The sequence below is a fragment of the Octopus bimaculoides genome, chromosome 14, assembly GCF_046866305.1.
Source record: "Octopus bimaculoides isolate indiv1 chromosome 14, ASM4686630v1, whole genome shotgun sequence".
Classification (NCBI taxonomy): Eukaryota; Metazoa; Mollusca; class Cephalopoda; order Octopoda; family Octopodidae; genus Octopus; species Octopus bimaculoides.
In genome coordinates, this window is record NC_142941.1 from 25690724 (window position 1) to 25713310 (window position 22587).

The 22587-nt window shown below is 37.2% G+C and overlaps 1 protein-coding gene across 11 annotated transcripts in view; it reads left to right on the forward strand.

The window, feature by feature from the left end:
* LOC106883611 (uncharacterized) overlaps positions 1–22043 on the forward strand; it is a 187491-nt gene extending 165448 nt beyond the window's left edge. For all 11 annotated transcript variants that reach the window (XM_089362563.1, XM_089362562.1, XM_089362565.1 and 8 more), the window contains one exon: positions 19909–22043. In XM_089362563.1, the coding sequence (XP_089218689.1) occupies positions 19925–21616 (1692 nt within the window). In that variant the 5' untranslated portion in view covers positions 19909–19924 and the 3' untranslated portion in view covers positions 21617–22043. The remainder of the gene's footprint in view (positions 1–19908) is intronic.
* The last annotated feature ends 544 nt before the right edge of the window (positions 22044–22587 follow it).

A 22587-nucleotide genomic window follows, 5' to 3' on the forward strand; every position in this document is an offset into this window, starting at 1 on the left:
CACCCGGACAACGTCGAGTTATACTGCTAGTATATATATATATATATATATATATATATATATATATATATATATATATATATATATATATATAAGCAATGTTAATTCTCTAAATGAAGTATTAACAGTAACTGCACGATAAAGTGTAGTATATTGCCACTTAAGTGTGGCTGACCCCTAGGGGTGGATGTTACTGTTGCTTTTAGCCCCAGGAGGACATCTCCTCCAGCTGGCTTATCGACACACTACTGTGTCCTGTTTGCCAAGGGAAGTTATCCCTCCCATCATGATCTGTAGCACCAACCGTCCTTTCCAGGCGGGATTTCGTCTTTCTGAACCGAATTGACCGTGAAGTGACTAATATATAATTGAACTGTGATTATGTATATCAGAAAATACATATATAAGTTGAAACAATTTGTTGGACTTTTACGGCTTTTATAATGATTTATATATTAATTTATGCATTAAATTCATATCATTTAATGTAATATTGTAATATAAATAAATTATTGAATGTCAATAGAATATCTCTATATTTAATTTATCTTATATATATATATATATATATATATATATATATATATATATATATATATATATGAGACACACATAAGAAAGAAGGAAACAAAGGACCACTGATGAGGTCACAGAAGTGTGACGAAAGAACTCTGCTGGCCGAAATAAGATTAAGATTAATGTAATATAAAGCTGAAGCAAATTAACACCAAATATACAGTGCGTGTGTTTTTATTGGCTAAACTGGCAATATGACCATCCCCAAGTACAACAACAATATATATATATATATATATATATATATATATATATATATATATATATATATATATATATATATACATATATATGAAAAATTGCCAGTAAAACCGATAAACTCAAACACAATTAACATGTACATGTTAATCTTGTCTCATCAGCTGGACTACAAAGGTAGTAATAACTAGCATACAGCCCGGTCACATATAGTGGTTACTTGTTAGCTTCCACTGAACAAGGTTCTATAGTATGCTAATTAGTAATTGAAGATCTCAAAAAAGTTGATGGACCAAAAATTAGCAAAGAACAAATTACATAATAGGCGCAGGATGGGGGACACCCTGGGCTACAATGAAAGTCAGTTGGTCAGCCTGTTTAGGAGAACGTTCGGGCCGGGGTATCTGGATAATTACCAGAAATCCCTGGCTTGGCAATGTTTCCGAGCGGCGTTACCTGTTCGCGACAAGCTGTCAAGGCACGGAAGTGCCGTCTTGCCGACATGCCCGAGATGTGAGCAAGATAGGGAAACCGTCTTGCACGCATTCGTGGAGTGTTCGGAGTTGTCGGGACTGATAGCTTTTGCTGAACAACTGTTGTCAGTGATAGGAAGAGTACAGCTATCAGCTGAGTCTATCATCGAGACTGTACCACCTCCTTTCCTTAACAGGGAAAGGAAAGCCTGTTTTTTCTGCGTAGTAGCCATACTGAAAGAAACAGTATGGAAGACACGTGTGAAAGGTATAGTGACAGGTACCTTTGTCTCCGGCCAGGGGTTGGTTAACTTTTTTAGTTACCACCTCAGTAGTAAGATCAGGCTGAAGAGGAAGTGCCTGTCACGGGATATGTTTACGAAAAGATGGAAGTCTGTGGAGCTCAAGCTGAGTGCGATTGACACCGAGTAAGTTAGGTCAATTTGGGAAGCAATGGTTCTACCAGGATGGTCAGGTGCCTTCCTTCTAGCTGCCTCATTGCAAAACGCAATGATTCTTGTGTCTAATTTTTACACTAATTTTTAATCATATTATTTTTGTAAAAAAAAACGTTTAAGCTACTCTCCCTTATGTTTGTCTGTTCTTGTTCGTCCCCTCTTTGTAATGCCTTCATGGCAAATCGCTAATGAGATAAAGTAGCTTGCTTACCAGCCACATGGTTCCGGGTTCATTCCCATTGCGTGGCACCTTGGGCAAGTGCCTTTTACTATAGCCTCGGGCCGACCAAAGCCTTGTGAGTGGATTTGGTAGACGGAAACTGAAAGAAGCCCGTCGTATATATGTATATATATGTATGTGTGTGTGTATGTTTGTATGTGTGTGTTTGTCCCCCCAACATCGCTTGACAACCGATGCTGGTGTGTTTATGTCCCCGTAACTTAGCGGTTCGGCAAAAGAGATCGATAGAATAAGTACTAGGCTTCTAAAGAATAAGTCCTGGGGTCGATTTGCTCGACTAAAAGGCGGTGCTCCAGCATGGCCACAGTCGAAAGACTGAAACAAGTAAAAGAGTAAAAGAATAATAATAATAATAATAATAATAATAATAATCGGAAAAACAAGAAGAGTACCATTATCAAGTGAACGATATTTTGACATCTCGTGTCGAAATATCGTTCACTTGACGATAGCACTCTTCTTTTTTTTTTTTTTGCTTCTATACCTTCTGGAGGAGTTACCTCAATCCTATAAATATTATTATTATTTTTATTATTACCATTATTATTATTATTTTATGTTTGACTTTTGTTTTGCATTTGTACATCATACTGAAAGACTTCAGACAAAAATCATGCCTCCTCATTGATATGACTGTCCCAATCGATATAAACGTATCTGTCATGACCTACCAAAAACTGAGCAAATATAAAGATCTTGAAATAGAAATTAGCAAAATGTGGAATCTGAAGACGAAAACAATACCTATTGTCATAGGTGCCCTGGGAATGACAGCGAAACGGGCTGATTACTACCTAGATCAGATTCCAGGAAACTCCAAAATGGCTGAAGTTCAAAAGATAGTGCTCATGGGAACTGCCCATATCCTACGTAAAATACTGTCTATGTGATCTCAAATTTTAAAGCAAACACATAATTTTCTTATGGTTTCTTAAACATTCACTTGAACAAAACTGTACAAATCCAAATATATGGCACCCTAGGCATAACACCTACATGAACTTCTAACTTGTTGTCTCTTGAGGTCTCTGGGTGAGACTTGGATCCAACTTGTACAAATGCAAAACAAAAGTCAAACATAAAATAATAATAATAATAATAATAATAACAATAATAATAATAATAATAATAATAATAATAATGGCCTGGGTGGACTACCAAAAGGCTTTCGACAGTGTTCCCCACACGTGGATTCTGGAAACACTAGCCATAAACAAGGTGGCACCAATTATCATAAAATACATAGAGCACTCAATGAACAAATGGCAGACAGTGCTACAGCTCCAAACAAAAGAGGGACTTGTGAAAACGAAAGCCATCCCCATTAGAAGAGGAATATTCCAGGGAGACACGCTCTCTCCACTCCTGTTCTGCCTGGCACTCACACCTCTAACAGAATTGCTAAATAGAACTGGATGCGGTTACAAATGCTATGGAAAAACAGTCAGCCACCTTCTATATATGGATGACCTAAAATTATATGCAAAAAACGACAAAGAGCTAGAAACACTACTACAGACAGTACACGGCTTTACCAAGGAAATAGAAATGAAATTCGGATTAGAAAAATGTGCCAAAGCAACCCTGAAAAGAGGAAAATTAGTTAAAAGTAGCAATATAACACTAGATAAAGCCAATGAAATAAGAGAACTAGACGAAAGCCAACCATATAAGTATTTAGGAGTCAATGAACTAGATAGGATACAACATACACAAATGAAAGAAAAAATAAAGAAAGAGTACTATAGACGAGTTAGATCAATACTAAAAACAGAGCTCAATGCTAAAAACAAGATAATGGGTATCAACACTTTAGCTGTCCCAGTTATAAGCTACAGCTACAACATCCTTAACTGGACACTAAACGAACTATGTAAAATAGACAGGAAAACAAGAAAAATAATGACAGGATATAGGATGCACCACCCAAAATCTGACATAGAAAGGCTATATATACAACGCACAGAAGGTGGCAGGGGTCTTATACAGCTAGAAAACTATTATAAAATAACCACCATAGGACTGCAAAAATACCTACTCCAGAAGCAAGGGAAACTAATACAAATAGCCACAAAACACGAGCAAAACAAAAAACTGTTTTCAGTATTTAAGGAAGCTGACAAATACAAACAAGAAATCAATCTACCTAACAAATACGAAGAAGAAGAAGAAGAAGAAACAACAAAAGCTATAAAACAAATGAAATCCAAACTAAAACTAGAACAGCAACGGACCATGATAAAACGATGGCAAGAAAAGCCCCTACATGGTAAATACTGGGCTAAACTAAATGCGAAAGAAATAGACAGAGAAAAATCCCAGCGATGGCTGAGAAGCTCAGGACTCAAAGCAGAGACTGAAGGATTTTTAATTGCTGCACAAGACCAAAGCCTCCCCACCAGAAATTACGAAAAACACATAATGAAAAGAAATATAACAAGTAACTGTAGAATATGTGGAGATCGACAAGAAACAATAAATCATATTATCTCTGGCTGCCCAGTCCTGGCTAAGAAGGAATATATTCACAGACACGACAGAGCTGGGACCTATATACACTGGAAGCTATGCCAACATTATGGAATAGCAACAGAAAAAAGATGGTATAAACACACGCCAGAAAAGGTCACAGAAAACGAGAAAGCAACCATACTCTGGGATATGCCAATACACACAGATAGAGAAATTAAGGCAAATAGACCAGATATAGTTGTCAAAGATCATGAAGGAAAAAAATGCCTTCTAATTGATGTTTCAATACCAGCAGATGACAACGTTTCTCTAAAAGAAATGGAAAAACTTTCAAAATACAAAGACCTGGAAATAGAGATAACTCGAATGTGGAATCTAAAAACAGAAACAATTCCTATCATAGTAGGTGCCTTAGGTATAATAAAAAAATATTCAGACAAATACATAACAAAAACACCAGGACTTACAAATATATATAACATACAGAAAATTGCACTACTGGGTACTGCACACATTCTACGCAAAACACTTTCAATACAGTAAACATAAGAGCACCACAGCAAACCACAGCACATACCCAAGGCGCACAGAGCTGCGCTCGGTAGTGAAGTGAAAGCACGTTATAAAAATAAAACTACTGAATAATAATAATAATAATAATAATGATAATGGAAGCACAAGGCCTCAGATTTGGGGGAAGGGATGAAGTCGATTACATTGACCCTAGTACGTAACTGATACTTAATTTATCGACCCCGAAAGGATGAAAGGCAAAGTCAACCTCGATGGTATTTGAACTCAGAATGTAACGACGGACGAAATACCGCTAAGCATTTCGCCTGGCGTGCTAATGATTCTGCCAGCTCGCCGTTTTAATAGTTTTATTGGCCACAAGGGCTAAAATAAATAATAATAATAATAATAATAACAAGCTGGACTCGTGAAAACTTCACAGAAAACATGAAAAATGTAAGCATCTGTAAATTGTGTGCTGGTGCCATGAGAACTCTTTCTATATTGTGACAGTTACAGAATAAAGAAAGAAGTATAAAACCGATAATTGATAATCTAACCAAAATATCGCAGCTATGCAAACGTAAAAAGAATTACTATTTGGCCATAAAATACATCCTACATATTCTTGGCTTAGTGGTACGGAATGGTCTTCTGGTATTGTTTTACTTGTTTCAGTCATTTGACGGTGGCCATGCTGGAGCACCACCCTTTAGTCGAAGAAATCGACCCCTGGACTTATTCCCTATAAGATTGTGCTTATTCAATCAGTTTCTTCTGTCGAACAGCTAAGTGAATGCAAACACACCAACATCGGTTGTCAAGTGATGGTGGTGGGAGGACAAACTCTGACACAAATACACACACACACACACACACACACACACACACACACACACACACACACACACACACACACACACACACACACACACACACATATATTTAAGGCGGCGAGCTGGCAGGATCGTTAGCACGCCGGGCGAAATGCTTAGCGGTATTGCCTTTCATCCTTTCGGGGTCGATTTAAAAAGTACCAGTTACGCACTGGGTCGATGTAATCGACTTAATCCCTTTGTTTGTCCTCTCTATGTTTAACCCCCTGTGAGCAATATATATATATATATATATATATATATATATATATATATATATATATATATATATACGACGGGCGTTCTTTAGTTTCAGTCTACCAAATCCACGCACAAGGCTTTGATCGGTCCGAGGCTATAGTAGAAGACACTCTTTAAAGTATAGGGTTGAATTTCGTGTAGCCACTTGTTGGCAAATTTTCTCCCCCACCCATTTTGTAGGGGGTATTACTCATTTTTCTGGGCTCTTTTCACAGTTATACCCCGTTCAAAATTTACATTAGTTTTTGTATGACAAAAAAAAATGGAAGGGAGTGGGGCTTGTTTGTAATTTGTGAAGAAAATGTTAAATGCGCCTGAAAAATAATATGGTCTTCCCCACCCAACTAAAAGACATAAAGAACTATCAAACAAGGTGAATAAGTACCGGTGGTGGGGGACGACAGTCCCTCTATTCCCATCTGGAAAACATTCCCTCTATTCATTCCTAAATCTCTTTCCCTCTTCTTCATTGTTAAAAGTAAATAAGCTAGAAAAGATCGATCGTATTTCAGTCTAATTGTCATTTTAAATGACCGAGGCTCTTCTTTCCCTGTCTCTATCACTTCACTCCTTTTCTCTACGGTTAAGAGAGTGAAGGTCATGGTTCAGTTGTCAGGGTATTCGGCCACGACTGTAAGGTCATAAGTACGATCCCCGCTGCGTGCTGTGTTCTTGAGCAAGGCACTCTACTTTACCTTGCTACAGTCCACTCAGCTGGCAAAAATGAGTTCTGGCTGTAATTCAAAGGGGCCAGTCTTGTCACATTCTGTGTGCGGCTGCATATCTCTGAGAACTACGTTAATGGTATGCATGTCTGTGGAGTACTCAGTCACTTGTGCATTAATTTTACGAGCAGACTGTTCTGTTGATCAGATAAACAAGAGCCTCGTCGTCGTAACCGACAGAGTGCAATTTTTTTTAAATAGTGAAAGAAAAAGAAATGTTCCATATCGTAAGGCAAAAATGTCATGTGTTTAGTATAAGTAGTGAAAGCTAAGACGAAATAATTGTTATTCCGTCGTGGAGTGACTTCGCCCTCGACTCACGCTTAGTTTGATAATAACAGCTTGCACATCGGTGTTTATCTTGGGGCTTGGCCTCTAGATCTGTGAGACCCACAAATGCCGCTGGTAGGACCGGATTAACTCCCATAGTGACTCTAACGACTAAAAAGATTTTCCTGCTCCTGTATAGGATCTTTTTTCGCTTTCATCCAACCACTTGAAGGTTTATCTTGCTCTAGGCACTCAGCTGGCCAAAATGAGTTGTAGCTGTAATTCAAAGGAGCTAGCTTTGTCACATTCTGTGTAAGGCTGAATCTCCTTGAGAACTACGTTAATGGTTTTCATGTCTGTGGAGTACTCAGTCATTTATGCTTTAAGTTTTATCCTCGTGTAGTAATAAAAAGGGAATATTTGCAGTAGTTATTTGTCTTTGATTTAACAATGTGTCTATGTATCTATGTATCTACTTTTCTTTCGATGTATATATCAATCTACCCTGAAAATACTGAAAAACGAACGCTACCTTCCTTTCAGCTATCACTCACATGTATGCATCAGTCTACTCTACATTCGAGTTACCTGTATTTCCAAGTCTTTGTATTTTGAAAGTTTCTCCATTTCTTTTAGAGAAACGTTGTCATCTGTTGGTATTGATACATCGATTAGAAAGCATTTGATGATCTCTGACAACTACATCCGACCTAGTGGCCTTAATTTCTTTATCTGTGTGTATTGGCATATCCCATAGTATGGGTGCTTTCGAATTTCTGTGACCTTTTCTGGCGTGTGCCTATACCATCTTTTTTTCTGTTGTTATTTCATAGTGTTGGCATAGCTTCCAGTTTATGTAAATCCCAACACTATGGTGTCTGTGAATATATTCCTTCTTAGCCAGGACTGGTATATTGTTTCTTGACCATCTCCACATATTCTGCAGTTACTTGTTGTTTTTCGTAATTTCTGGCTTTGGTCTTGTGCTGCAATTAAAAATCCTTCAGTCTCTGCTTTGAGTCCTGAGCTTGTCAGCAATTGTTGGGATTTTGCTTTGTCTATTTCTTTTGCTTTAATTTAACCCAGTATTTGCCAAGAAGGGGCTTTTCTTGCCATCGTTTATCATTATTATTATTATCATTATTATTATTATTATTATTATTATTATTATTATTATTATTATTATTATTATTATTATTATTATTATTATTGAGTGAGAGAGCAGTACATGCCATCAAAGTGACGCTGGGATGAAATATACGAAGCCCAATATATCCATCATGACTACCCATCTGATAAGGGTACACCAGGCATATGCATCACAACCATATGTGCGCCACATGATGATGTCATATCAAGATTAATAGCGCATGATCTTGCAGCTGGGTCCCAGTTAGAATATTCTTCTAGTCGAGTAGCCCCTCCCGCTCAAAAGGTCCCTGAATAAGGTCTATTTTAAGAATGATGAACAAAATACCCATGTTTCCAGAGATGAATTATCCAAATCCCCAAACATTCCCCTCAACACATGATCAGCCACTAAGGGACATGCTCAGCTGGTTAAGACCAAACAACTGTGGTAGTGAGTAGAATATTTGCTGTATCCCATCTTTTATAGCAAGACAAATTATTATTATTATTATTATTATTATTATTATTATTATTAAAAAAGAAGAGTTCCATAATTAAATTTGCTGAACGATATTTCGGTATCTCGTGTACCTTCTTTTATTTACATATTCCTTCCAGAGGAGTTATAGCAGTCCTAATATTATTATTATTATTATTTTATGTTTGACTTTTGTTTTGCATTTGTACAAGTTGGATCCAAGTCTCACCCAGAGACCTCAAGAGACAACAAGTTAGAAGTTCATGTAGGTGTTATGCCTAGGGTACCATATATTTGGATTTGTACAGTTTTGTTCAAGTGAATGTTTAAGAAACCATAAGAAAATTATGTGTTTGCTTTAAAATTTGAGATCACATAGACAGTATTTTACGTAGGATATGGGCAGTTCCCATGAGCACTATCTTTTGAACTTCAGCCATTTTGGGGTTTCCTGGTATCTGAGCTAGGTGGTAATCAGCCCGTTTCGCTGTCATTCCCAGGGCACCTATGACAATAGGTATTGTTTTCGTCTTCAGATTCCACATTTTGCTAATTTCTATTTCAAGATCTTTATATTTGCTCAGTTTTTGGTAGGTCTTGACAGATACGTTTATATCGATTGGGACAGTCATATCAATGAGGAGGCATGATTTTTGTCTGAAGTCTTTCAGTATGATGTCTGGCCTATTTGCGTCTATCTTTCTGTCAGTTTGAATGGTGAAGTTCCAGAGGAGTGCAATGTGATCATTTTCAAGTACTGGGGGTGGTTTGTGTTCCCACCAGTTTTTATCATGGGGCAAGTCCAGGTTTTTGCATATTACCCAGTGAATATATTGTGCAGCACTATCATGCCTGTTGAGATACTCTGTAGGCGCAAGCAGACTGCACATGGAGGCAGCATGATCGATGGTCTCATTTTGTGGTTGGCATATGCGACATAATGGGGAGCTGCCGTTCTTTAATATGTTGGCCTGGTAGTTCTTTGTAGGTAGGCATTGATCTTGGGCTGCTATGATAAACCCCTCTGTTTCTGATTTCAAGCCAGAGGCCATTAACCATTGGTGGGTAAGGGCTTTGTCAATATCTGCATTATTCGCTCTCTTTGGGTATTTGCCATTGAGAGGTTTTCCATGCCATTTTTCAGTCATAATAGCTAAGGCAGCAATTTTAGCACGGGTTTTCAAGCGCTTAGCTTTTTCTGCAGGTGTTTCTAGTTCGTCTAATTCTTGAATTTGTTGCAATTGGAATTCACTTAGATATTCCTTTGCCTGTTTTGTTACTGAGTAAGATGCTTTCTTGCTTTCATATTTTAAGACAAGTTTTAGCATCCAGTCCTCAGAGTTTTTCAGATAGGTGTCTAGGCCAATTGTGGCTACCTTCATTGATAATGCCAGCTGTAGAAGTCCTCGACCTCCCTCTTTTCTTGGCAGATAAAGACGTTCTATATCTGCCTTAGGGTGGTGCATTCTATGCATTGTCAACAGTTTTTGTATTTTTCTGTCAACATTACATATTTCAGTAATTGACCAGTTAACAATGTTGAAACTGTAAGTCACGACTGGTATGGCTAGAGCATTGATCGCTTCGATCCTGTTATTATTATTATTATTATTATTATTATTATTATTATTATTATTATTATTATTACTACTACTACTACTACTACTACTACTACTACTACTACTACTACTACTACTACTACTACTACTACTTTTGCTTTGTATTTGTAGAAGTTAGCTCCAAGTCTCACCCAGAGACCTCAAGAAACAATTTAGAAGTTCATGCTGCTGTTATGCCTAGGCTGTTTAAGAAAACAAAAGAAAATTATGACTTTGCTTTAAAATTTGAGATTACACTGACAGTATTTTACGTAGGATATGGGCTGTTCCCATGAGCACTATCTTTTGAATTTCTGCCATTTTGGGGTTTCCTGGTATCTACGCTAGGTAGCAATCAGCTCTTTTTGCTATTATTCCTAGGGTACCTATGACAACAGGTATTTAGTCTTCAGGTTGCACATTTTGACAATTTCTATTTCAAGATCTTTATACTCGCTCAGTTTATGATAGGTCTTGACAGATACATTTATCTCGATTGGGACAGTCATATCAATGAGGAGGCATGATTTTTGTCTGAAGTCTTTCAATATAAAGTCTGGCCTATTTGCATTTTCCTTTCTGTCAGTTCCAGAGGAGTGAGATATGATCCTTTTCAAGCACTGGAGGCGGTTTGTTCGCACCAGTTTTTATCATGGGGCAGGTCCGGGTTTTGCAAATTACCTAGTGAATATATTGTGCTGCTCTATCATGCCTGTTGACATACGCTGTAGGCGCAAGAAGTCTGCACATGAAAACAACATGATCAATGGTTTCATTTTGTTGTTGACATACTTGACATGTTGGGCTACTGTCGTTCTTTAATATGTTGGCCTGGTAGTTTCTTGTAGGTAGGCATTGATCTTGAGCTGCTATGATAAACCCTTCTAATTCTGATTTTAAGCCAGAAGCCACTAACCATTGATGGGTAAGGGTTTGTCAACATCGGCCCTATTAGTTCTCTTTAGGTATTTGCCATTGAGAGGTGATTTTTCTTGCCATTTATCAAGAATATCCAAGGCAACAGTTTTAGCACGGGTTTTCATAGGCTGTTCTTGTTTCTAGTACGTCTAATTCTGGAATTTGTTGTATTTGAATTCACTTAGATATTCCTTTACCTGTTTTGTTACTGAGTATGATGCTTTCTTGTTTTGAGACAAACTTTAACATTCAGTCATCACAGTTTTCCAGGTAGGTGTCTAGGCCAATTGAGGCAATTTTCATTGTTAATTCCGGTTATAAAAGTCCATGGTCACCCTCTTTTCTTGGCAGATAAAGTCGTTCTATATCTGCCTTAGGGTGGTTCTTTCTATGCCTTGTCAACAATTTTTGTATTTTTCTGTGAAGATTACATATTTCAGTAATTCACTAGTTAATGATATTGGAACTTTAAGTCACTCCTGGTATGGCCTAAAGTATTGATCGCTTCGATCCTGCTTCTTGAATTCAGCTCTGTCTTGAGTATTGCCCTTACCCTGCGATAACATTCTCTTCTGATCCTTTCCCTCATTACTGAATGTTTTATTCCATCCCCTTCCCATGTAAATAAGATGATTTATATTTTTATCAAACATTTTATAACCGTATTGTACATCATTGAACAATTTCGAGAGAGGTATTAAAGCTAGACAAAAGATAGAGAGTCACCCTGGAAAATGCCGCATGAAATTCTTACATCTCCAGCATTAAAAGGTTCATTGTCACTGTTCAAAGTCAGTGTGGTTCTCCATGATCTCATACTTACAGACAAGAAGTTTCGCAGAGTAGATGCTATTTTATACATTTCCAGACATTTTTTAATTCAGCTATGTGGTAGACTTCCAAAAGCATTTCTATAGTCCACCCAGGCTATCGACAAGTTTTTATGTCGTTTGTGACAATCTTTCAAGATCATCTTATTGTTGAGTAGCTGATCTTTACAACCATAGGCACCACGTTAACATCCTTTTTGCTCATTAGGAAATATGCCACTTTCTATTAAAAAACTAGAGGTATATTAAGCCAGGACAGATGTTAGCATTTTATACATTGTTGTTAAGCAGGTTATGGGTTTATAATTTTGTGGTTCATTTGTTTCTTCATTTTTTGGAAGTAGGAATGTTACACCATTAACTAGCCAAGAGGGAATCATACTAAGTTGTTGCAAAACATTGTTGTAAAGTTTTGTTAGCAGTTCATGACTCTCTGGGAAGGCATTCAACCAGAAGTTAGGAATTTTATCCTTTCCAGGAGACTTCCATTTGCTTGATTTCCTAAGAGCCGATCTTACATCCTCTACCTTGATACCCTCCCACTTTTGCTCTTCTAAGAAATCTAAGTGTGTTTTTTCTTCTGCCCAAATTTTATTCTATAATTCTTGCACTTCTTTTGATGGGACAAACTTTACTGTAACTGGTATTTTCCCTATCTTCCTGTAAACATTTTTGGGGTTATTTTTGAACATGTTGTTCTTGAAGAATCTAACGCGCTTTTCATACCTTGCTATGCGGGCAGCTTTAGCACATACCTTTTGCTTGATGGTTTCTATGGTGGTATCGATGTCAAATATGGTTTTCATATTATATTTTTCTTTAATCTTCGGATTTTTGTTGGTTTGATAGTCTTGTCAAACTTAAGGTTTTTAAACATTCTATGTCAGACCTAAGTAGCTGAATTTGGTGTTGAATACGCTCTTGCCGAGTAGAATTTTTGTGGGGATGTTGTCGTTTTCTAATCTCTTCACCACGTAGAATCGTTGAGATTTTCGCGGATGTATAGTAAAGGTGGTTGTGATCTGTAATATCAACATCATTAGCTGTCTGTTTAGGATTAATTTTTTGAGACAAAACCGTCTCCGAGTTTTCTGCATGTAAAAATTGCTTGTAACGTAGCTTCTTAAAGCTAACAGATCTGTATTCGTCTGTATTTTTTTTTTTTTGATAGGTTTATCTCCGGGCATAATTTTTTGGTGGTGTTTTTAAACTTAGAATCGTTGAGATTTTCGCGGATGCATAGTACAGGTGGTTGAGATCTGTAATATCAACCTCATTAGCTAAAATTATATCCTTAAGTGCAAGATGGATTTTACCAAATACTTTCAGGTTTTGGTTAGAATTGTGTTAGTTCGAAAAATAGAAAAAAATAGTTTTGTTTTGTTTTTACTTCGTTTGTGATACATGTTTTCATATGCGTGTATGTGTATCCTGCAAATTTTTCGTAGTTGTGTAAACATTGGGATGTATGTGTAGTCCTATGGGTATTAAAATGTGTATATGGTTGTGTAGACATTCGAGTGTATGCATAATTACTCAATTTATGTACTTACTGCTTTGTTCCATTTCTATTTTATAATTTGTAAACTTCCCGGTGTTGATTTCGCGTATGAGCTTCGCACGTTTCACCGAGGCATCATGCATAGGAGAAACGGCATAACTACAGATTTTCTGCCCCTACCCCGACTTTGGATGACCATAATTTTCAGAAAAATGGATATACTTTTATGAAATTTTCAACGATTATGTATTATATCACGTAGATTACGAATATACAAAATTTGCAGGTGGAATAAAAGTGTTTTAAGAGTGGGTGGAGTGGGGAATTTCAGAAAATTCACCGGTGTCCACTTCAATTCGTCTTCACTTTCAAGAAAATGGATATTTTTTTAATAAAATCCTCTACAAATATACCTCGGATTATGTAGATTCCAAGGACATAGGAATTTGGGGGGAAAACAATTGGGGTTACTTTTGAGAACTGTTCCCCACTCGGGGATGTTTCGGAACAAGTCGTCCATATTTGTTTCATTTTTTCCGTTTTGTGCGTTTGAAGCAACAAACAGGCAAATCTCTATAATAAGCATGGTATTGAATGGAATAATTCCTTGCTTGAACTTTTTGATTACAAGTGTGTGGGGGGTGCGTGTGTGCGTGTGTGTGTGTTTGTGTGTGTGTGTTTGTGTGTGTGTGTGTGTGCGTGTGTGTGTGTGTGTGTGTGTGTGTGTGTGTGTGTGTGTGTGTGTGTGTGTGTGTGTGTGTGCGTGTGTGTGGTAGAAATCTACGGATGCACAAATTCACAAAATGGATAAAATGAAACAAATATGGACGACTTGTTCCAAAACACCCCCGAGTGGAGAACAGTTCTCAAAAATAACCCCCTCTTGTTTTCCCAAAAAATTCCTATGTCCTCGGAATCTACATAGTCCGAGGTATATTTGTAGAGGATTTCATTAACAAAAATATCCATTTTCTTCAAAGTTAAGAAGAATTGAAGTGGACTCCGGTGAATTTTCCGAAATTTCCACCCCCACTCCCTCCTAAATTACTTTTCCCAAAAAGTTTTGTATATTCGAAATCTACACATATTCGTAGAAACTTTCATTTAAAAATATCCATTTTTCTGAAAGTTATGATTATTCAAAGTCGTGGGAGCAGAAACCTGTAGTTATGCCGGAGAAACTACTTTGTATGGCAGTAAAATTATGTTTTTGTGATTATATTCGTTAAAAGACCGCTTCATTCAAGTCTTCCACAGGTTCCTTTATCCCATTCCACCTATGTGGATTAGATTTGTTTTTGAATAGGGAGCCCGTTGTAGCACATCCATGTTGTTGTTATTGTTATTATTATTATTATTATTATTATTATTATTATTATTATTATTATTATTATTATTATTATTGTTCAGTAGTTTTATTTTTATAACGTGCTTTCACTTCACTACCGAGCGCAGCTCTGTGTGCCTTGGGTATGTGCTGTGGTTTTCTGTGATGCTCTTATGGTTACCGTATTGAAAGTGTTTTGCGTAGGATGTGTGCACTGTCCAGTAGTGCAATTTTCTGTATGTTATATATACTTGTAAGTCCTGGTGTTTTTGTTATGTATTTGTCTGAATATTTTTTTATTATACCTAAGGCACCTACTATGATAGGAATTGTTTCTGTTTTTAGATTCCACATTCGAGTTACCTCTATTTCCAGGTCTTTGTATTTTGAAAGTTTCTCCATTTCTTTTAGGGAAACGTTGTCATCTGCTGGTATTGATACATCAATTAGAAAGCATTTTTTTTTCTTCATGATCTTTGACAACTATATCTGGTCTATTGGATTTAATTTCTCTATCTGTGTGTATTGGCATATCACAGAGTATGGTTGCTTTCTCGTTTTCTATGACCTTTTCTGGCGTGTGCTTATACCATCTTTTTCTGTTGTTATTCCATAGTGTTGGCATAGCTTCCAGTGTATATAGGTCACAGTTCTGTCGTGTCTGTGAATATATTCCTTCTTAGCTAGGACCTGGCAGCCAGAGATAATATGATTTATTGTTTCTTGTCCATCTCCACATATTCTACAGTTACTTGTTATGTTTCTTTTCATTGTATGTTTTTGGTAATTTCTGGTGGGGAGGCTTTGGTCTTGTGCAGCAATTAAAAATCCTTCAGTCTCTGCTTTGAGTCCTGAGCTTCTCAACCATTGCTGGGATTTTTCTCTGTCTATTTCTTTTGCATTTAGTTTAGCCCAATATTTACTATGTAGGGGCTTTTCTTGCCATCGTTTTATTATGATCTGTTGCTGTTCTAGTTTTAGTTTGGATTTCATTTGTTTTATAGCTTTTGTTGTTTCTTCTTCTTCTTCTTCTTCTTCTTCTTCTTCTTCTTCTTCTTCTTCTTCTTCTTCTTCTTCTTCTTCTTCTTCTTCTTCTTCTTCTTCTTCTTCTTCTTCTTCTTCTTCTTCTTCTTCTTCTTCTTCTTCTTTTTCTTCTTCTTCTTCTTCTTCTTCTTCTTCTTCTTCTTCTTCTTCTTCTTGTATTGCTCGTGTTTTGTGGCTATTTGTATTAGTTTTCCTTGCTTCTGGAGTAGGTATTTTTGCAGTCCTATGGTGGTTATTTTATAATAGTTTTCCAGCCTTATAAGACCCCTGCCACCTTCTGTGCGTTGTATATATAGCCTTTCTATGTCAGATTTTGGGTGGTGCATCCTATATCCTGTCATTATTTTTTCTTGTTTTCTTGTCTATTTTAGATAGTTCGTTTAGTGTCCAGTTAAGGATGTTGTAGCTGTAGCTTATAACTGGGACAGCTAAAGTGTTGATACCCATTATCTTGTTTTTAGCATTGAGCTCTGTTTTTAGTATTGATCTAACTCCTCTATAGTACTCTTTCTTTATTTTTTCTTTCATTTGTGTATGTTGTATCATATCTAGTTCATTGACTCCTAAATATTTATATGGTTGGCTTTTGTCTAGTTCTCTTATTTCATTGGCTTTATCTAGTGTTATATTGCTACTTTTAACTAATTTTCCTCTTTTCAGGGTTGCTTTGGCACATTTTTCTAATCCGAATTTCATATCTATTTCCTTGGTAAAGCCGTGTACTGTCTGTAGTAGTGTTTCTAGCTCTTTGTCATTTATTATTATTATTATTATTATTATTATTATTATTATTATTATTATTATTATTATTATTATTGAGTGAGAGAGCAGTGCATGCCATCAAAGTGACACTGGGATAAAATATACGAAACCCAGTATACCCATCATGACTACCCGTCTGATAAGGGTACACCAGGCACATGCATCATAACCATATGTGCGCGACATGGTGATCTCATATCAAGATAAACAGCGCATGACCTCGCAGGTGGGGCCCAGTTAGAATTTTCTTCAGGTCGAGCAGCCCATCCTGCTCAAAAGGTCTCTGAATAAGGTTTGTTTAAGGATGTTGAGCAAAACACCCATGTTTCCAAAGGTGAATTAGTCAAACCCCAAAGAATTCCTCTCAACACATGGCTATGATGCTCCCCCACTACTTCTGCTCATAATCAGAGATGCACAAATAACTGACAAGCAAATCTGTGGTATTAAGCAGAATATTTGCTGTAGCCCATCTTTTATACCAAGACAAAACAATGTACATGATAACACTTCCAATCAATTAAGATCAGAAGCAATGACAGCCACTACCTTATTATTATTATTATTATTATTATTATTATTATTATTATTATTATTATTATTATTATTATTATTAATATCATTATTATTATTGAGTGAGAGAGCAATGTATACCATCAAAGTGACACCGGGGTAAAATATATCAAGCCCAGTATACCCATCATGACTACCCGTCTGATAAGGGTACACCAGGCACATGCATCACAACCATATGCGCGCGACATAGTGATCTCATATCAAGAGAAACAGCGCATTACCTTGCTGCTGGGGCCCAGTTAGAATTTTGTTCAGGTCGAGAAACCCATCACGCTCAAAAGATCTCTGAATAAAGTTTGTTTTGAAGATGATGAACAAATACCCATGTTTCCAAAGATGAATTATCCAAACCCCAAAGAATTCTTCTCAGCACAAGGCTATGATGCTCCCCCACTACGTCTGCTCATGATCAGAGATGCACATATCGTCAGCCTCTAAGGGACATGCTCAACTAGCTAAGGTTAAGCAACTGACAAGCAAATCTGTGGTACTGAGCAGAATATTTGATGTAGCCTATCATTTATAGCAAAACAAAACAATGTACATGATAACACTTTCAGTCATTATTATTATTGCTATTGTTGTTGTTTTTGTTATTATTATTATTATTATTATTATTATTATTATTATTATTATTATTATTATTATTATTATTATTATTATTATTATTATTATTATTATTATTATTATTTATTATCATTAAAGGCGGCGAGCTGGCAGAGTCGACTTTGCCTTTCATCCTTTCGAAGTGGATAAATTAAGTACCAGTCCAGAACTGGGGTTGATGTGATCGATTGTCCCCCTCCCCACAAAAATTCAGGCCTTGTGCCTATAGTAGAAAGGATTATTATTATTTTGATGTAATTGTTCAACATCTGATAGTCTGAGGGAAATTTCTACTACATCACCTGCTACACCTTCGTGTTGCAAAGGTGTGTGCAGCATTGTGTGTTCTTTTCTGCTGTTGGGAGTGTGCAAATTCTTCCCGTTATTGTATTGTGTTAATTTTTGTTTTTCTCTTGAGGTGTGGTGCAGTCTTTTGTTGTGTACAGCTTGTGTTGTGTTGAGTGTGTAATGTATTGGTTACTGGTTTGCTGGTGGGAGTTTATTTCACTGGGTACTTGCTATATAGAGTGCATCTTGTGTTGGTTGGTTGTTTTGTTTAGGTTGTATTATTGAATCGATAGTGTCTTGCGTAGGATGTGGAATGTTCCTAGCAGGACTATTTTGGGGATAGTGTGTAGTGTTGAGGATCCACGTATAGCTTCTACGTTTTTGTTCATTTGTTTTTTATCAATCCCGATGCTCCAATTAATATTGGCATTGGTTTGCCTTCATACCCACATCTTGAATACTTCAATTTCGAGGCCTTTGTACTTTGACAATTTTTCCACTTCTTTTTGGACAATATTTTGGTTAGGAGGGACTGCAATGTCTATCAGTAAGCAGGTGTTTTTTTTCCCAATCTTTGATTATTATGTCTGGACGATTAACTTTTATTTCTTTGTCGGTTCGAACCGGCCTATCCCAGATGATTGTGGCCTAGTCGTTGTCTTGTGCCTTGTTTGGCACATGCTTATACCATCTATCGTCAGCTTTAATGTTGTAATGTTGGCATATTGTCCAGTGGATATAACTGCTTACTTGTCGTGTCTGTATATATATTCAGACTTGGCAAGAACTGGGCAACCCGAGATGGTATTGGTCTTTGCGGCGAGAAATAGTCCTTCCGTTTCAGCTTTTAGTTCAGAGATTTTGAGGATTGTTAGGCTTACTTCTTCTCTGTCAAGTCTTACAGGGTACTGGCCATGAAGTGATTTTTCTCTCCATTCCTTCTTCAGTATCTTTTGTAATTCTGTTTTCATGTTGTTTTTTTGCCGCTTTGACCATTTCTTTTATGTTGTTATCTGAGATCAGTGTGTCAGTGTAGTTTGTTTCTATTTTGTATTTTGTCGCGTCTTTGAATATAGAGAAAAGGGCTCCCTTTTTCTCGTGTTGCTTTACTACATGCAGTAGTCTTCCACTCTTCGGTTCTAAGTACTTTCCTAGTACAACTGTTGTTATTCTATAGTAGTTCTCTTCTTGTATCAGGCCACAGCCTCCTCCTGAGCAGGGTAGAAAGGATGAAAGGCAAAGTCAACCTCGGCGGAATTTGATTTCATAAAGACGGACGAAATGCCGCTAAGCATTTGCCTGGCGTGCTAACAATTCTGCCAGCTCTTAGCGTTTTTAAAATTTTGCACAAGGCCAGCAAATTCAGAGGAGGAGATAAATTGATTACATCGAACCCAGTGTTCAACAGGTACTTATTTCATCGGCTGCGAAAGGATGAAAAGCAAAGTCGACCTCGGCGGAATTTGAACTCAGAACGTTCAGATATCAGCCTGATACTTATATTAACAAGATGAGACTGATACCTACATTATATAAGGCTAACTCAATATCTAATACCCACAGTAGAACAGACTAACGCATCATCTGATATGCATATTTTACCAGACTAACATCCCACAAAATATCCACATTTGATCAAACTCACAGCTCTTCATATCCACTTAATTAATTTTTAATTAATTGAAATTTTGGTTATTTCCCCTATACATATGCGTTATGTATATACATGTGTTTGTGTATATGTAAATATTTATATATATATGTGTGTATATTTCTGTATTTTGTAGGTACCTGAGTCAAGAGATGAGTGTAAGAGTACCGTCAATAAATGCAAGCAGTCGTTACCCTGTACAGCAGATGGCTATGGCTACCAGTTACATGTGTCGTTATTGTGCTAAACAGTTCATCTCAGTGAGAGACATGCAGCTCCATGTTCTACAACACAGTCGAGGCAACAGTCGAGGCAATGCACCTTTGAACTGTGCAATCTGCAACAAATCATATCGTACACCTTCCAAATTACAACGACATGTTAGAGTGCACAGCGGTGAGAGACCATACATTTGCAACCTATGTGGACGACGATTCACACGTTCCGACCATCTCAAACAACACATGAAGGTTCACTCTCCCAACCGACAGAAAAATATGTGCCGTTTATGCAACGCCCGATTTACTAGTTGCCATTTGTTGGCCACTCACTTGCGCACACATGAGATCCATCAGATTCATCTTTGCAGGTGTTGTGGAGAAGGTTTTCCCACTTCAGATGAGTTGGATCGACACAAAAGACTTCATGACGTTAAAGGTAATATCCGGGCGGCACGGGGGCGCAGAGGCACCAGAGGCAGTATTCATCCCATGATTGCTGACCCGAGACTTGACATAGTGAATCCAAAGAGTGGAATCAGCTTGCATTTAGAACAGGAAACTTTAAATGAGAAGCCAAACTTGCATGGAAGCAAGTGGATAGGTTGTGCAAGGTTCTGCCTGTCTCAGATACCACCAGAGAGTAGTAATAACAATAGCAGCAGCAACAACAATAACAATGACAACCTTGCTAGCAATGACAACAACAACAGTAAAAACAATGATAATACAGAAATAGAAGCTTTGAAGTCAATTTTTGGTAGTAAAAGTTTAAACAATAACGACAGGGATGACCACAACAGCAATGACAAACCAAGTCGGAGAGTGAAGATGAAACTGTCACCTGGTCATGATCAAGAGCAACAGATTAAAGTAAATGATGATAGTAGATCCTTTGAAGTAGAAATAATTGCTGAAGATTTAAGTAAAGAGCGTAGAGACAGTGGCAAAATTGAAAATAAGAAACTAGATTATAGCAATCGTCCAAAAATGGAAGTATCACCCCTATCTCACCAGCCTGACCCTGCGATGATGACCAGCTTATTCAAGGGCAGTCGCAACAATAGGTTACATATATCAGAACACTTTAACATGTCCTTACTACCAAGAGTCTCCTGTGACGACAATTACCAACCAACAGTGATCGGAGGTAACATACCATGCCCTCCTTTTAAAAGAAGTTCAGACAGCCTGAAGGCATTGATCAAACGGGAATCACAAGGGATAGAACCTCATAACATGACTTACACACATAACCTCCTCGGTGCTCCATCTTCACTTACCCGGCCATTCTACATGACATCACATTTTGATCCCCGACTGCAGTTCTCACCTTATACTATCTCCACTGCTTACCTTGATCTCATGTACCACAGCAACACTTCCAACAAGAGCAACATCAACATCACTACCAAGCAGCAACAATTATCAGACATGTCATCGGGCAACCGATGTGAACATTGCCATATTTGGTTTGAAGATTCTGCTATGTTCATGTTACATAACAGTTTACATTCAGCTGATGATGCTGATCCATTCACATGTAAAAAATGTATGAAAAAAATGGGAAATCGCCTTGAGTTTACGGCACATTTAATGTGGCACCTTGACCCAGTTATAGGTTGAATAAACATACAGCCTTTGATATGGATAGACTAACATACTTACATATAGACAAATAAACATTCCTACAGAAACATATACATACGTGCATAGGTTTGGAAATGCAAACAAAAACATAGAACTCAAACCATGAGTATATATACGCTTTTTATTAATAATCAGTAGAAGTTAAAAAAAGTTAGTTTCGTGCGTTGGCCCTTGTATTACTCTATAACTTTTATGGATTATTAATAGAAAGAAACATATATGCATATATACTTGTATACGCATTCATATATACAGGGCGCATAAGGTATTTGAGGACAGTTATATACTTACACAAAAATGACTTAGAAATAGACAGTAATGCCTTTTTACTGAAAAAGGTTTTGAGGAAAAGAATAAACATTTTGTTTTGTCATTTTATTCAATAAAATCTCCTTCAGCTTCAGTAATGGCTTCTGTGCGAGGTCTGAATCACCTACATGCTAGGATCAAGTGGTCTGTGTTCATATTGGACATTACTCTGACTATGGAGGCTTTTAGAGATTCTTTAGTGTTATGGGGGTGCTCATTAACCTCTTTCTCAACTATGCTCCATACATAGTAGTCCAATGGATTGAGATCTGGGGAGCTAGGAGGCCAAATGTTGGGAGTTATGTGGTCAGGAAAATTTTCTGCCATCCATTCCTGCATTGCTGTAGCCTTATGTGATGGTGATGAGTCTTGTTGAAACACATAAGGTCTTCTGTTGTGTACATTATCGATTCATGGATTAACCACTGTATTCATAACATCTATGTAGGCAGCAGAGTTTACTCGAAGACCTTGTGGAAAGAAGTGAGGAGGCATCACATGTCTTTCATTGTTAACAACCCCCAAAACCATGACAGTTACAGGAAATTTTGTATGGATTACTCTTGGAATTTCCGAAGGATCTGTACATAGCCATCTGTCATTTCTTCTGTTTACTTTCTGATCTTGACCGAAGTTTT